Below are 16,909 nucleotides of genomic sequence, written 5' to 3' on the forward strand. Positions count from 1 at the left end.
AATGGTTTGTTCGCATATACTGTATATTATTAGTATCTCTGTAAATGTTTAATAAAATGTTTGTTTGATGAAATATTTCCAGGAAATTATGTAATGAAGTGGGTTAAATGGTTCAAAATGTGAAATATGTATTCACAATTTTTTACAAATTTTTAATAGATTTCAGTGAAATTCACACATAATCTTACTGGTCAAAAAAACAAAACAAGACATTTAATGCTATTAGAGAGATAAATTTCCAACCAACACAACAGAAATAAATGTTCTCCTTTGACTCATTTGGTTAGTGTCTCTGACAGAACAGGATTTAACCTCATAAGCTTTTTTCACTAGCCTTCATCTGTTCTAGTCACAGCATCTCATGAATAAGCCCTCAAGAAGAGGACTAATAGAAGAGCCATTAAGATGAGCGGACCAATGAATTTGGTGCCCTATCAAATCAGTGTCTCATAGATCCTGCTCTCACAGCCTACAGCGGCACGACAACTCCAACATTAGTATATTGATTTTGCATTTGCATGCTTTTCTTACAATATGTCTTGTTTGTTTATTCCTCCTCCTTGTAGTGAAGGAGTTTAAAGCTGTCTCAGGCCATAACAAGTACGTGGGCTCCCTGGAAGGAGTGGCTACCATGGAAAAAGAGAAATTCCCCAAGAACTTCTGGCCTGATGTAAGAGTGTGTAGTGGGATTTTTTTTTTTTTTTTGTAAAATTTTAGTGAATTTCTCTTCACTTCAGAGTCCCAATGACTACATTTTAGGGATGCACCAGTTTAATTTACACTTTTGTACTGGTTAAATGTTTTCATACAGTGCATAGAGCATTTGTTATATAAACCTTGAAATACAAAGAAATGCTGGAAGCAGAACAAATTATCACCAATATTTTAAGATTAACATATTCATGCCATGTAATAATGTGAAATAAGATTTTTTACTCATCTTCCCATCATGCTGTAAAAATGGTCCAAATTATGTTATTTTTTAGTTGTCACAATTTGCTACATATTTTATAATGAGGGGAAAATCATACAGTAGCAAGGTTGTATGCAAAATGTACATTTCTGGTAATTGAAATTAAAGTTAAATAATAAACATAACAGTTTTGTATGACATATTGTTCATCTTTGTGTGCGGTGTGACTCTAAATGGACATCAAAGACCAAAAATGTGATTTTGTTATACATAAAATTTACAAAAAATTTAACTTAATGATTTAACTTAAAATATTTTATTAATGTTTCATTAAAATAATAATTTTTCTGCTTGAAAATTACAGCATTACTATAAATATATTTATTGGCAAGTACAAAAAAGTACTGGGACTCATACTCTGTCTATAAATATATGAATATATAAAATCTGTAAAAGAGAATATATCTGTCTATAAAATATATAAATGCCTTTAATATGCATGCATATGTGTGTGTAAATTTTATTACAGTTCAAGTGGTCCAGAAAAGGCTACATGAGGACACGATGGATCATTCACAACCAGTATGTTATCATACACACTCTTCTTCACATTTCGAGATGTCCCTCATAATTTTCTTTATAGTCTAGTGTGTGTGTGTGTTTTTTGGCTTCATCTCAAAGCAAACACGTTGTGTTAGCTGTGTGTTAGTGGAATAGTGTGTCATCAGAAGCACATTAATAGCAGACGCATGGCAGCAGTATAATAGAGGAGTACAGGAACCTGAAGACTGAGTGATAAATGAAGGGAGCCTGTGAACTCCATCCTATCAGCTAATGTCCCACATCAGTCACATATAATATATCTTGTGTTTATCTGTGTGTGTGCACAGGGGTTTGGACCTGGTGAACGTTCACCTGTTTCACGATGCCTCAACCTCATAGCCTGCAACGCTAGTCCGTCAGTGTATTCCGCGAACCGCAAGAAAGCTCTCAGATACGTCATAAACAGGTTTGTGCTTCGGAAATATTCACTTGAATTATTCACATGAGTTCGTTAATAAATTCAAATTATAAAAATGACAATGGATGCAATGACAACATGAAATTGGTGGGGAGAAATAATAGTAACCTATATCATCATAATTTACTCATCACACTATTTCAAGCTCAATTTTCTCTTACACACAGAAATGCATCTCAGTTAAATGCTGTGTCACGTTGTCTTTCAGCAGAAAAGGTTTGAGAAGTCTGAGTGTAATGTGGTTTATGGTCCCGTATCAAACTCTTTTTCTTGTCTTGCAGGGTAGCAGATAACAGCTACAGTCCTCTTCCCTTCTTCCTGTTTGGGGATTTCAATTTCCGCCTTGACACACTCAGTCTAGTACAGGTAGATCTGACTGATATATTAAACACAGAACACATACACACATATATAAATTATATAAAGATTAATATGTGTATTTGTTTGTGTACAGAACCTCTCCATGTCGGCTGATATCCAGACGGTAAAAAAAGACAGTAGCAACGAGGTAGAAAAAATCATTTGTGAAGAGAAAGACAATGACCACAAGGTGATTATTTATTTTTAAAGCTGTTTTGATGAAAACAGATATTGAATTAGGTGTATGATATGCTGATTATTTAATCAAATTAACCACAAACATTTGCATATATCAATATTTTCTGAAAAAAAACCTACAAATGAAGATTCAGTCATTCAGTAGATATTACAAAAGTGGTTTTACAAAAGTCTGTCTGAGGTAAATTTATGGGCCATTTACACATTTCATTAATTGTTGGTTTTCAACAATGATAATATTAAGAAACGATTCTTTAGCACCAAATCAGCATATTAGAATGATTTCCGAAGGAGCATGTGACACTGAAGACTGGAGTAACGGCTGCTGAAAATTCAGTTATATTAAATTGTAATAATATTTCACAATATTACAGTTTTTGGACCCACTTTATATTAAGTGGCCTTAACTACTATGTACTTACATTTAAATTAATCATTTGATACAATGCACTTATTGTGTACATACATGTTTTTACATTGTAATTATATTTTTAAAAACACCTGCATGTATTTACATCTGTAATTACATTTATAATTACACTGTTGACCCATCCCTTACACCTTAACACATCCTTAAACCTACCCATACCACCAAAGCTTTTCCTAACCTTACCCGTACCCCACCTCAATAGCAGCAAATGTGTTTTTCAATTCAATATGAACCCAATAAGTACATTGTACATTTTTGATGCAAGTACATAGTAGTTAAAGCCACTTAATATAAAGTGGGACCCAGTTTTTACTATATTTTTAGATACATGAGGATATAAAAATCTTACCGACCATAAACATTTGAATGGTAGTGTAGTGTATGAGCCAGACTGATGTCTTTTATTAATTGACTTATGACCATTATTAGTTCTTAATATTTTTAATATATATATATATATATATATATATATATATATATATATATATATATACAATTAATAGCACTAAATTAATGTGATAAATTGACAGCCTTATTTTTATTATAATTTTTTATGCTTTGATTTTGTTCTGAATTCACAAGTATGCAGAATTACAGAGCCACAGCAAATCTGCAGTGACACTTGCTTTATTGAGGTTTTGTAAACATGTTAAAGGCTCTGACTTTGCATCCAGGAGATGATTAATTTTTTCTTTTTGTGTGCGCTCAGACATATCCAGTACACTGTCCAGCCAGATTTATGGTTTTTGGAGGGTTGATATTGACTTCTTGCCAGTCCTGAAAATGCGAGCTTGCATTTAGATCACTCCTGCAGACCCGTGCTTCATTTTTTGTGCCAGCAAAGTTGGAGTTACTCTCCGTTCTTTGCTAGTTTTTTATGCCCTGCATTAACCTCTGTCCTTCTCTTTTCACCTTTGTCTTTACTCTTTGTCTTTCCTGGTGTTTATTTTTTATTTACTCATGTTTTGTTCCTTTGCTTTCTTTTCAATATTTCATTCTTTCTTTCTGTCCTTCTTTTTACCACTCCATCACTAGGTCCTCCTTCATATAGAGACCAAGTTATTTGCTTACTTGCACCAGGCTGTGTTCAGAGAAAACAACGGAAAAGAGGTCTGAACTTTGTTTTAAGAAATAAAACATTGACTATAATTTAATCAAAAGAGTATATCACTAGGAATAAGTCTGAACTTATGTATTTTTCTGTCTTTCAGCTGCTGAAGTACGATAAGGAGATCGCTGCGTTCCACGACGTCATCACAGAGGAGGATATCCGGTTTCCTCCTAGGTGAGCAGCTTTAAAAGTATTGTAAAACACCTGAAAATGTAAAGTGCACAATGTTCCAAAGGTAAAAATCAAAGCATAATATCGGACTCTGCTTTGCTTCTGAAAGACATTTCTTTTCTGCAAGGCCAAAATATTAACCAATAATATATATATTTTCATTATTAATTTTTATTTTTTGTTTTTTACACAAATACATTACTTTTGAATACTATCATTCAAAAGTTTCGGTTGCCAAGATTTTTTTTTTTTTTTTTTTTTTGGAAGAAATTAATAATTTTAATTTAATAGGGCAAGAAAAGATTTACATTTCAAATGGAGTTCAAATTTTCTTATTCATCAAATAATCCATAAAAAAGTTAAGCTTGTTTCTTGAGCACTAAATCAGCATATTAGAATAATTTATGAAGGATCATGTGACACTAAAAAACAATATTGTGGAAAGTTACTTTTAAAAGTAATTTGTTACAATATTGCATTACTCACCAAAAAAGTAGCTGATTGCATTACTTAGTTAATTTTCTATGGAAAATAATGCATTACATTAATTTTGCGTTACTTTTTCTCACCTGGCTTTTTCTCTCCTGGGCTGGACTTGATTGTTGAACCATCATGAACCATCATTACACAGCGCACACAACGCCTCTGCACTTACTCTCGATTTCTTTCAATATGGAGGCAGGGGAACTGTCAATCAATAAATGGGAAAACAAAGTAACTTTACTTGAAAAAGTAACTCGGTAATGTGGTGTAGATTTAAAAGCAATGCTCTACTTGTTACTTGAAATCTGATTACGTAACCCATGTTACTTGTAATGCGTTACCCCAACACTGCTGAAGGCTGGAGTAATGGCTGCTGAAAATTCAGCTTTGCTATCCCAGGAATTAATTATTTTTTAAAAATATATTTTGATCGAATGAATGCAGCCTTGGTTAACAACACATAAAAAAGAAGCTCTTTCACACTATTTTCAATACTGAAAAATAACTTCTGAGACACAGATGGTAAAAATGAGCTATCATTTCTTTCTTTATTCAAGCTATCTGAAATACCTAATCTTTTTCTTTAGCTCTAACCCTTTCTTTAGTTTAGCTCTAACCAAACACACTCAAATAAGCTAATCAAGGTGTTCAGAATTAATTACAAAATATAGACAGATAAGTTAAATTGGGGTTAGTACTAAAGTCTGCAGAACACTGACAGTTCAAAACCGTGTAATTTTCTTGTCTGAGTTCTGCATGTATGTTTTTAATGTTTCAGTTACCCATACAGTGAAGACTACACTAAACCTACACAGTACATGAACACACGATGCCCGGCATGGTGTGACCGCATCCTAATGTCCCACAACGCGAGAGACATCATTCACCAGGTAGGTTTACGTTTGTATAACTTTTAATCTTAGTGAATTTTTTTAAAAACATATTTTGAACTTATTTTATTTACACCATAATTGAATATGTTATTATACACATCCATATGATTAAATCAATAATCATTTGGTTATTGGATAGAATATGCAATATGCATGTTTGAGTTGAAAGAACAGCGACTTGTATTGCTTAATTTGTTCATTTATTGTTGTCTGCAGAGGGAAGAGGGTGAGAGTGCTGTTGTTTATAACACACTGGGCTCCAACATCTGCATGGGAGACCACAAGGTGATCAGATCTCTTAAACATCCCATCTTCATCAAAATGTTTTAACGAATACTGATGGATGAATATATGATAACAATTGACCTTATTATTGGTTATGTTTTTGTCTTGTCTCCAGCCTGTTTTCCTGTTTTTTCCACTGAAGACAATTTCACATTGACACTAGGAGAGTCAAAGGGTGAGACATTTCATTAGTTTGTTTGTGTTGTGTTTGCTGCTTTTGTAGCTTGAACTGAAACAACAAAGATTTTGCTTCTAATCATAAAATCTGATTTTCAGGTTGTTGTTTTTTTTCCAATATTTTCAGATAATATGGACAATACAATATACCAGTATTGTGTAAATAAATACAATAAAACTATATTGGCATTTCATGCAATTCTATTTTTGATATATATATATATATATATATATATATATATATATATATATATATATACTTCAGGAATTACCTCAAAATGTAAACGAACAAAAAATGGGCACCAATAGAATTAACTTTATTTGTTATGTTAAGGATTAAATGCAGTGTGACATGAACTTCAATTTAAACTATATTAAACAGCATAGTTGTAATTTTTGGAATAAGTATCATGCATCTCATTTTATATTATGCATGTCTTAATATTCTTTGAGTAAACATGGAATGTTTGTACTTTTACACATATATTCATCATACCGCACAACTATATGTGTAAAAAAGTAAAAAAAGTAAAAAAAAAAAAAGATTAAAATGATTTTGATAGGTAACAAAAGCTCAAATATTTCTCATTTAAATAATTCCCGCCCAAGGCATATACGAAAAAAGGGGGCAAGGACTGGTTGAGTCAGTAGTTTGTTGAAACTCACGGTTATGGTAAGGTGCGTGACATTTCCAAAACACGCTCAAAGCGGTTGACCAATCACAACACACTGCTCCAGCCGACCAATCAGAGCACATTGCGCTTTTTAGAGACCGGAACTAAACAAAGCATTGCTGACAGTTTGGGAAAAGAGGTGCGGCAACAATGTAAAATATGTCACAAAATAATGTTTTTGAATATTCAAGCATGAAAACCTACTAGACCCCAAAAACAAAGAGGGCATAACATCTTGATGATGAAAAAAGGTTAATGCCCACGTTATTTGTCAACCACCCAAGTACACATCTCCCATTTCCGTATTTAGCAGAATGTCCGTCAGTCCACTCAAGAGTTCTGTTCTGATATTCCCTGAGAAGCCATTAGCAGCCCCTCGACCCTCGTTTACTGTGACGCTGAGCCGAGATTAAGCACCTCAGTGCTGCATGATGGAAGACGGGTCCCGCTGCTCGTCTCCTGATCTATGTCTGTTGGATTCTCTGTCTCTTAAGCCTATGCAAGCAATTCCTCGCACTGAACCATAAAAGGACCAGTGTTCATTAATTACAGATACACAGAACACAATCTATTCTGCATTGTTGTCCCATATTGGCATTTTTAGGGCAGTTATTTTGTTTTGCTGCCAGTTTTATGTGTGTTCTATAGGTTACGCTTGTCTAGTGTTTAGATGGGTTTACCACTGCAGCTGTATCATATCATTTAGTCTGCAAATAGACTTAAATTATGAATTTAAGTATTGGTTCTTAAATCAAAGAATTGGGGTCTAAAGCAGATTATGCACTTTTTTAATATTATTATTATTTTACTGTTTAATATTATGTGTAAGACAATACAATATACATTGTAAAATATTTCAGTCTGCGAAAACTTTAAATGTTTATTTGCTGCCAAATAGTTACACTATTTGGACCACTTTGAATGTAGAAATGACAGATACTAAGTTAAATGGGCAGAAACAAAGATATTGCTATAAACATTTGGTCACACTTTAGATTAGGGTCCAATTCTCACTTGTTAACTAACTTTTAACTATGACTTTTGCCTCAATAAACTCCTAATTACTGCTTATTAATAATTAGTACGGTGGTTGTTAAGTTTAGGTATAGGCAGTATTAAAGGGTTAGTTCACCCAAAAATGAAAATTCTGTCATTTATTACTCACCCTCATGCCGTTCCACACCCGTAAGACCTTCGTTAATCTTCAGAACACAAATTAAGATATTTTAGTTGAAATCTGATGGCTTCTTGAGGCCTGCATAGGGAGCAATGACACTTCTTCTGTCAAGATCCATAAAGGTACTAAAAACACACCTAAATCAGTTCATGTGAGTACAGTGGTTCAATATTAATATTATAAAGCGAGGAGAATATTTTTGGTGCGCCAAAAAAAGCAAAATAACAACTTATATGGTGATGGCCGATTTCAAAACACTGCTTCAGGAAAAATCGGAGCATAATGAATCAGCGTGTTGAATCAGCGGTTCGGAGCGCCAAAGTCATGTGATTTCAGCTGTTTGGCTGTTTGACACGCAATCGGAATCATGAATCATTCGATACGTTGATTCATAACGCTCCGAAGCTTCCTGAAGCAGTGTTTTGAAATCGGCCATCACAATATAAGTCGTTATTATTATTTTTTTTTTTTTGGCACACCAAAAATATTATCGTCGCTTTAAAATATAAATATTGAACCAATGTACTCACATGAACTGATTTAAAGGAAATGAAATTGCTCCCTATGCAGGCCTCACGGAGCCATCGGATTTTAACAAAAATATCTTAATTTGTGTTTCGAAGATTAACGAAGGTCTTACGGGTGTGGAACGACATGAGGGTGAGTAATAAATGACAGAATTTTCATTTTTGGGTGAACTAACCCTTTAAGGGATAGAATAATGTCATGCAGAATAAGGCATTAATATATGCTTTATAAGTACTAATAAAAAGCCATATCCTAGTAATATGCATGCTAATAAGCAACTAGTTAATAGTGAGAATTGGATCCTAAACTTAAGTGTTACCAAACATTTTTGCATATTCAGTACAGTACTGTACACAAGTCAATGTCAATACCAGCCAATACCAAGCAATACAAAACTGTGCACAAATTGTGATACCATATATTTCATACTCACTGATTATTCAAAGTGCTTTACATTGGCATAATAAGGAGAGAGAATTAAAAAAAGTACAAACATTATAAAAGGCCATTTTAAATGATTTAAGAACAAATGAATAAGTTAAAAGAACAGTTTTATTTAAAATGGATCAAAATAAAATGGAATTAAATACAGTATAATACAATGTTTAAAAAGACAAAATGACATCCCCTTTAAAACTAACTTCTCAGCAATATTATACATTTCAATATACAACATTTTTTGTTTAATTATTATACATTCATAAACCCATTTCAACCCATTCATAAACCCAATTTCATTCCTTCTATTTGCACTGTTTACACTTTTCCTACACTAATAACATGTTTCCATTAAATGAACCAAAAATATAGAGTGGTTTTATCAATATAAAGATTGGAGGTTAAAAATAATTTCAATATATAATGGTAAATGTATGTCTTAGGACAAGAAAATGGTCACCATTTATTTTTTCATGATTTTTTAAAATCCTTTTACTTTAGTAATTCCAAAAATATTTCATGTCAAATACCCATAAACCAAAAAAATAAGTCACAAAGTTGTCATGTGCAAGATTAATATGTTTTCATAAGTAATTTTGTCTAGTTGATAAACACTCTTTCTCTCTCTTTATCAGGACTTCCTGTGTTGTTGACGTGTACCTAGAGGTTAATCTGTGGTCATCTCTTCTGATCATGCCAGGGCTCTACAACAAGTACACACTCACTCTCACACACCAAGACAATGAGAAACCCCTACAGGACCTCTGAAATCTCCTGGCAAACTCAAGTGGGCACACAATGTAAAGGACAGGAACTGTTCATTTTCTGAAAGCTATGTTCTCTTAGTTTTACTTTCATCATGATGCACATTTAACAAAGACTTCAGGTATGTTCAGCGTGACTTCAGAAATGTCTGAACAAAGAAAAATAGGACGAAATCAAGACGGACCAAGAGAAAGAACACAAAGGCAGTTCTCAAAGCTATCAACTCCTGACTTTTTACAAACAACTAAGCTTAAGACTTTGCATAGAGTATGTAAACTCATGCGAATTACAATGGCATGTTTTTAAAATTACAACTCCATTTGTTTGCTTTTACTCTTTGTAAGGATGTGAATACAAGTACAAGTATGCTGAAAATATCACACCCAAACGCAAGCTGCTGCGACGCACAAGCTTTGGTTGCCGTTTCACTCCGGAATCTCTTTGCATTGACATTCATCATCTGTGTGCATGTGCGTCGAGTAAGCGTGGGCTGACACTGTAGCTTTCAGCTAGTTGCTTTTCAGTTCTTATACTTCTGCATGTGCGAGTATGGATTCATAATCTTCTATTTTTGCATTTACACTCACCTCAGCATTTACGGCCGTCAGCGTGTCTTCAGCTTCAGTCATTGTCTCTGCGGGGTTGTTAGTCAGACTTGCGGATCAATAGAATATGTACAGGACAGCAAGGGACGAGTTATAAAGCCATTAGCACTTGTGAATTATGGAAATCCCAACCAGAGTGCCCTGGCCTGGAAGCCCCCAGACTTTTAATTAGAGCACTAGTGCAATGCTGAATGCTAATGTGGAGCGTAGCATTCGGAGATCTGTTTGTTCTTTAATTGCGTTGGATCTTGGGTATTATTTCATAAAGTTTTAACAGCTCTTCATAGTTTTTATTGGTGTTGGTCCAGCGTTAAATCTGTTTAAAGCTTGTCGTAATGACCACGTTTTATATAGTAAGATTCTGTGTGGCAAATTACTTTATGCGTTGTTTTATGTAATGACTTTAAATTGTAAATACGTAGGGCTACGTAACTGATGCTCAGAAATGTATTAATAATCAAAAACCGACAATATGCAAGATTGAAGTTGACACACTTTTATAGTAAAATATCCCTTTAAATGTCCCAGCAACATGTTCCTCATTTCAAAAATCAAACAAACAATCTCTACACGCGATTATATCCAGATATGACAGAACCAAATCTGAATTTATTGATTAAATCAATTTAATTTGAACACCCCCACGCATAATTTACGTGTGAGGGTTAAATCGTACAGCCCACCTGTCAATAATGGACTTGTTGAAGTTGATTCATGGTATGGTCAACATAATTTACTGTTCTCGGGGGCATCGCTTCAAACCGTGGTTCAATAGGAGGCCACGGAGTCGCTGTAGGTACGGCATCGATGTCGTTTAGCATTTGAGATTTTACAGATAAATACAAACACTACAGTCTCTTGAGATTTATGTGCACTGTTATTAGCATGCTAAGTTACACGTGTATGTAGCCATTCATGTTTGCACTCGTTTTGGGGAAGTATTTTACTTTGCAGTGATGTGAGCATTCATAGTCAGTAATAAAAGGGATTTTTCTTTCGTAGCAATTGTGAAATCAGTCACATTGCTTATTTTATGTTAACCTTTAAGTTATTTCTACTTTTTGTGTCACTTTCACTTTTCTTCTTCCTTTTTTATTAAAAAATAGACTTTGTCATGGATTCACCCCAGAACCATTGAAAAATATATTGTATATTATTATATAGTGTCTATCCAGAAGATGGATAGTGGTATGGTGAAAAGTTTAAGATAAATGGTGACTGCTGGGCCAGGGGGAAACTTGTCGATAGGAACATTTGCCATTAGGAAATTATAGGTTGTTCAGAGTAAACACATGCATAAATCTTACTTAAATGGAAAGTTAACCAAAAAATAAAAAATTCTGTTATTTACTCACCCTTAAATTGTATGAGTTTCTTTCTTCTGCTGAACACAAAAGAAGATATTTTGAAAAATGTTGTTAAATTGTCCCCATTGACTTCCATAGTATTTTTTTTTCATACTATGGAAGTCAATGGGGACCAACAACTGTTTGTTTGGCTACCAACATTCTTCAAAGTATCTTCTTTTGTGTTCAACAGAACAAAGAAAATCATACAGGTTTAGAACCACTTAAAAGTAAATGATGACAGCATTTTATTTCTGGGTGAACTATCCTTTTAAACAGTCTAAACATTGCATGAGGAGAAAACTCTCTTAAGTGATTGAAGATGTACACGATGCTTGATACCGTGCCAAATATTATGTTATTTCCTCATATTGTTTTTTCCTTTTTTTCTCCTTTCCATTTTATGACTTTTGACAGACCTTGTGTTTGGTAGATCTGTTGTAACAGATGTAAAATGCAGTAAAATAGTTGCAGTGCATTTACTCTAGTCGTACCTAATGTGCTGCCGAATGTTGGACTGGCCTGAAACGGTCTAAAGACCCTCTTACTGTACTATATCTTCTGCAGCACCAATGAATGTTTTTCTTAAATATGTTATGTCTTATTTCCTAATAAAATGTATACTCATCAACTGATAAGTTGTATTGGGTTTTTTTAGCCTATAGATGCATGTAACAGAATATTTAAATTGGGTAAAGAAATAGTAACATCTGTTCCAACTAAAATATTGAAATTATTCTATTAATTGCAATGTAGATTATAGAAAACAAATGTAAATTACTATTGTATTTATTTCTGTAATATTTTATGAACACATACTACCGTTCAAAAGTTTTCGTCTGTAAGATTAATGGTTTTGAAAGTCTCTTATGCTAAAAAACAGTAATATTGTGAAATATTATTGCCATTAAAATAACAGTTTTCTATTTCAATATATTTCAAAGTATGATGTATTTGGCTGATGGCAAAGCTGCATTTTCAGCAGCCAGTCTTTCTTTAATAAACATTCATTTCTTTTCCTTTTTTTTAAACAAAAACAAAAAAAACCTTACCTACTAGGGTCAGGCAAATGTAATGCATTATAAGCTACTAAGCAAATAGTTAATTACTACAGTAATAATTTCTTGAATGACATCCAAAGTGGAAAACATTGGTCAAAAACGTACATTTACACAGAAACTGACCACCAACTGCAACTTTAAGATGCCATCCTTATTTTTTAGCGCAATTCTCACAGAATGGAAAGCACAGGATTGTGGGATATCAAAGGCAGCTAAGGATACATCTATGCTTCTTTCAAAAATCAAGCAGATGAAGGTATCTCAGGAGAGGTACCATTGGAATCGGACCTGCCTGATGCCTTCCTAACTTGGAATGCATCCTCCGAAGGCAGCATTTTTAAGCTTTTGGACGCAGCCAATGAGTTTCTCGATATTTTAAATATTGCAACAGGTGCTAAAATTAGCATCACTGAGAAGATCCATTGATCACTGTTAGGTCAATTGTTTCACATTGACTCAGTTCACATTAATTGATCAATCCAAAGTCATTATCATTATAAGACCCTTTAATTGAGGTGTGCAGTTAAGACGTCCACAACAACAAGCAGATGCTCAACAAGACACACTCACCCTCCCACCATCTGCTCTTTAGATTTAGATTAAAGGATCTGAGATCTGACTAATGTCTCCCTGTAGACAACTGATCTCAAAGGAGCCATTAGTTAAATGAGATTCATCAAACTGACAATGACTACTATAACCAATGCCTGTTGATTTGCTGTAGAATTATCAGATTAAGTTTTACATTTATTGACAGTTCAAACAGCCTTTTTTTTTTTTTTTTTTTACAACAGGTTAAGCTCAGGCATTTCCTTAAAACGTAAGTTAACATTCTTAAGATTTCATTCCTTTCATAATGTGCATCATATAGTATGCTGAAAAGTTATTTTTAACCTCTTTAAAAGATTATTCACTAAACATAGCTTTATGGTTTTGAAAAGAGATTGTGATTTTCAAAATAACAAGACAAACTCAACATTCAAAACAGCAATTTATTGTGCATTTTCTTCATAATTAATTTACAGATCATATACATTAGATTATATGCATTTTAGATGTTAACATTTGACTGTTATTTATTTATTTATTTTTGAGGGAATATTAATCTACCCTGTCTTCAAGCGTTTTTAAAAATCACTAAATAATAGTATCTCTGTACAGTGCTTGTATGGCATTATGGAAAACATGCTGTGTCTTATTACTAAACACCTCCGTATGAACTTGACCTGATTTATGGACTGAGAGAGTTGCAGGTTAGTTAAACTTCACTGACACAACATGAAATGCTTGTAACTTTTGGAAAAAAGGAAGGATGTATATCTACAATGACATGTAATGACATAATGAGAGTGAGAATACAGTTCATTCAGTATTGATTTATGTATCTGATTGCATTTCACCATATCTGCCTGTTATCCCTGCAGTTTGATGAGCATTTATAATGCATTTTACCTCTGAATAAGTTTGAGCAATATTCAGTACAGAATTCAAAGACAACTGGGCAATACTTTCTTTGAAACTTTTAATAATGCAACATAACTATATTCTTAATGCCTTAAAATTGATACCTAACACCTGCCTTGTGATAAAACCTACTGTCAGTTGTGTTCTCGTTAAAGTAGCCTTAAATAAATTATTACGGTTTATTCCTGGCTATATATTTAGATAATACATTGTATTATAACACAATAATCAATAAAAATTTTATGTATTAAATGTTACAATGCATAATCAAATAAATAACCATGAATAGTTCAATATTAAAATAATTTCTTAGAGTATTAAATAGGCCTAGTTGTCGCACAAGATATCCCAGTAACTATAATCCTTTGGTTCAAAATTCTAGTTCACAAATGTGCGTTTTCTTTTTTGAAGGGATAATTTGTAATACATTTAGCCTATACAATGTACTAATTACAATACACACTGCCCAAAACAATTTGCAATCTTTTAATTGTTTTGTATATCATAATTGTTTTACTGTTGACATTTGTAGGCGCTGAAAAAAAGCCTAATAGGCTGTTTCTGTAGCCTATCTTTGGCAAAAAAACAAAAACGTGTAAATGTTCATAGAAAGTGTTACCGAGAACGGTTATATATTACTGTGTTTTTGTATAATTTGAGACACCTTATTTTTATATAACTGTATATGATATGAATATGCGTGTTTTGTTGGCACAAGGTAGGCCTACTATAGCCTATTGAACGTGCACGTTCGCCCTCAGAGATGATGCGGTCCCAGGCGCAGCACTGAGAAAGCTCTGCGGTGTTTTCGCAGCAGCTGTCGAATCTTCTCATCGTCCGTGTCGGGGTCCAGCGGTTTGTTGTACTCCTCGTCCTCCACCTCGTTCTCTGACCCGTCTCCTCCGCTCTCCCCCCGCGAGGCCTGTGTGGAGCTGGGCTCCGTCGCGCTCTTCTTCCGCCATTTAGTGCGCCGGTTCTGGAACCACACCTGAGGAATTATATTATCGTGTCAAGATTCACGCAGGTGCCGTTAAAACCCATTACAAATAATTAAATATAAATAAATTCTCACACAACTTTCTCACATCTTTGAGAATGTCAGTTATGTAGACACAACCTAACCTACTTAGCTAATAGCTGTTAGCTTCCCAACAACCGTGATCCCCAAACAATTTATAACAACTTTCCCCGGTTTATTTTATATATTTTATATTGAATAACGCACAAATGCAGAACTAATTAAACACTATTATCTTACTTTAACTTGTGACTCGGTCATGCCTAGTGAGTATGCCAGTCTGGCTCTCTCTGGTCCTGCCAGGTACTTGGTCTGCTCGAAGGTTTTCTCCAGAGCGAAGATCTGGTGCCCGCTGAAAGTGGGTCTTGTGTGCTTCTTTTTCCCCGCAGTCTCAGTGTGATGCCCACCATCTACAGAGAAAACACAAGATTTTGTATCACAACTAAACCTACATGTGCTGACACATTTAATTGGACTTAATCCTTTGTTTAATTTAACCTTGAATGTGACACGAATTGAAAAATGGAAACAATTTTACATCTACAATTTTTACATTTATTTTATGTTAGACACATTCATATAGGGGTCTTTGAATAAATAGAATAATCTTAATAGAAACATCTGGGATTATAGAAGTTTTACTTTTCATAGTCAACAAATGTCAAATGTTTAATAGTATTATGTTATAATGTTTGTTATATTTTATACACAAATCATTATTTTAATAAATTTCATAATATTTTAATATTAATTTCTATTTCAATAATTTTTAACATTTACTTAAAGCTTAAAATAATTGTTAAAAGGAAACAGTTATTTAAAAAAAAAAAATTTACTGATAGAAAGAAAAAAGTAATTTGAAATAATTGTCCACAACATTTCCTTTGAATTTAATTTACATCATAACCAGTCAATTTTATATACACTTATAATATCACACTGATTTGTTAAATCTTGTAACATTTCCACTGAAATCTTAAAATAATGAACTGTTTAATAAGTTTTATATATATTTTTGCTGAAAAATAGTCTGCCCACATCCTTATATTTAAATTTAATTTACATCATATAAAGACAGCTTTATATACGCTAATAAAATCGCACTAACTGGACTAATATTCAATCTGATCTCATCAAGTCCTTAAATACAGTCTAATTTTATTCTTCTGTATGATATTCAAACAATTTACATATATTTACTATATAGTAAAAAAGGTAAATTAGTATTAGTAAATGTCACATTGTTGGAATCACAGCACACATAATACTCTTTCAAATGAACTCGAAGTACATCTTGCTCAGACTTACTGTTGGCACACTGCTGTCTCGCTCCTCTCCACTCGTACCCTCCGTCCACCCAGCAGCTGCTGCCTTTGCCCTTCATACCTGAACATTCAACGCCGGGTTTAGGGAAAGCGGTCAGTCCCGATGGGGCGTATTCCCGATTATAATACACCCCTGGACTAGGCATAGCTGTCCCAAAGCCACCCATGGAGGGGTACCCGGACAATAGCGCGGGGGTTCCCGGGCCGCCCACCATGGATCGACTCAGGATGTCACTGATGCCATGCGGAGTGCCAGCCTGGAGCTGAGTGTTGATATTGGCAGGACTGAGCTTGTAGAAGGAGTTGGGAATGGAGTACTGGCACACCGGGGCCTTGATGTCTGAGGGGAACTGGTTCAAGCTGTTGTTGAAGAGGAAAGACCCTGAAATATTGGACTCCATGGAAACCAGTGTGCGTACTTCTTCTGTTTCCAATGATGATTATGATGATTCCAGACTGATTTCTT

The 16,909-nt window shown here is 33.9% G+C and overlaps 2 protein-coding genes across 2 annotated transcripts in view; one reads left to right on the forward strand and one right to left on the reverse strand.

Moving 5' to 3' along the window:
* inpp5l (inositol polyphosphate-5-phosphatase L) overlaps positions 1–11,459 on the forward strand; it is a 37,051-nt gene extending 25,592 nt beyond the window's left edge. The window contains 12 exon segments of the mRNA XM_048209217.1: positions 567–670; positions 1,443–1,495; positions 1,804–1,841; positions 1,844–1,922; positions 2,216–2,300; positions 2,389–2,484; positions 3,958–4,032; positions 4,134–4,207; positions 5,466–5,577; positions 5,797–5,865; positions 5,981–6,040; positions 9,495–11,459. Of these exon segments, the coding sequence (XP_048065174.1) occupies positions 567–670; positions 1,443–1,495; positions 1,804–1,841; positions 1,844–1,922; positions 2,216–2,300; positions 2,389–2,484; positions 3,958–4,032; positions 4,134–4,207; positions 5,466–5,577; positions 5,797–5,865; positions 5,981–6,022 (827 nt within the window). The 3' untranslated portion in view covers positions 6,023–6,040; positions 9,495–11,459.
* A 2,149-nt stretch (positions 11,460–13,608) lies between these two features.
* Positions 13,609–16,844, reverse strand: nkx6.3 (NK6 homeobox 3). The gene is made up of 3 exons (XM_048210306.1): positions 16,427–16,844; positions 15,359–15,528; positions 13,609–15,088 (listed from the first exon to the last, which is right to left on the reverse strand). Exons 1-3 carry the CDS (start codon positions 16,842–16,844, stop codon positions 14,858–14,860), a joined length of 819 nt encoding a protein of 272 aa, XP_048066263.1. The 3' UTR covers positions 13,609–14,857.
* Positions 16,845–16,909: the final 65 nt, after the last annotated feature.

The sequence above is a fragment of the Megalobrama amblycephala genome, linkage group LG12 (genome assembly GCF_018812025.1).
Source record: "Megalobrama amblycephala isolate DHTTF-2021 linkage group LG12, ASM1881202v1, whole genome shotgun sequence".
Lineage (NCBI taxonomy): Eukaryota > Metazoa > Chordata > Actinopteri > Cypriniformes > Xenocyprididae > Megalobrama > Megalobrama amblycephala.

What these genes read in the sequence shown, in the direction of transcription:
- nkx6.3 (XM_048210306.1), bottom strand. Translation starts at nt 16,844, where the DNA reads ATGGAGTCCAATATTTCAGGGTCTTTCCTCTTCAACAACAGCTTGAAC. An exon ending in GAGACAGCAGTGTGCCAACA is followed by an intron (nt 15,529 to 16,426) that starts GTAAGTCTGAGC and finishes TTTTCTCTGTAG; the next exon opens with ATGGTGGGCATCACACTGAG. An exon ending in TGACCGAGTCACAAGTTAAA is followed by an intron (nt 15,089 to 15,358) that starts GTAAGATAATAG and finishes ATAATTCCTCAG; the next exon opens with GTGTGGTTCCAGAACCGGCG.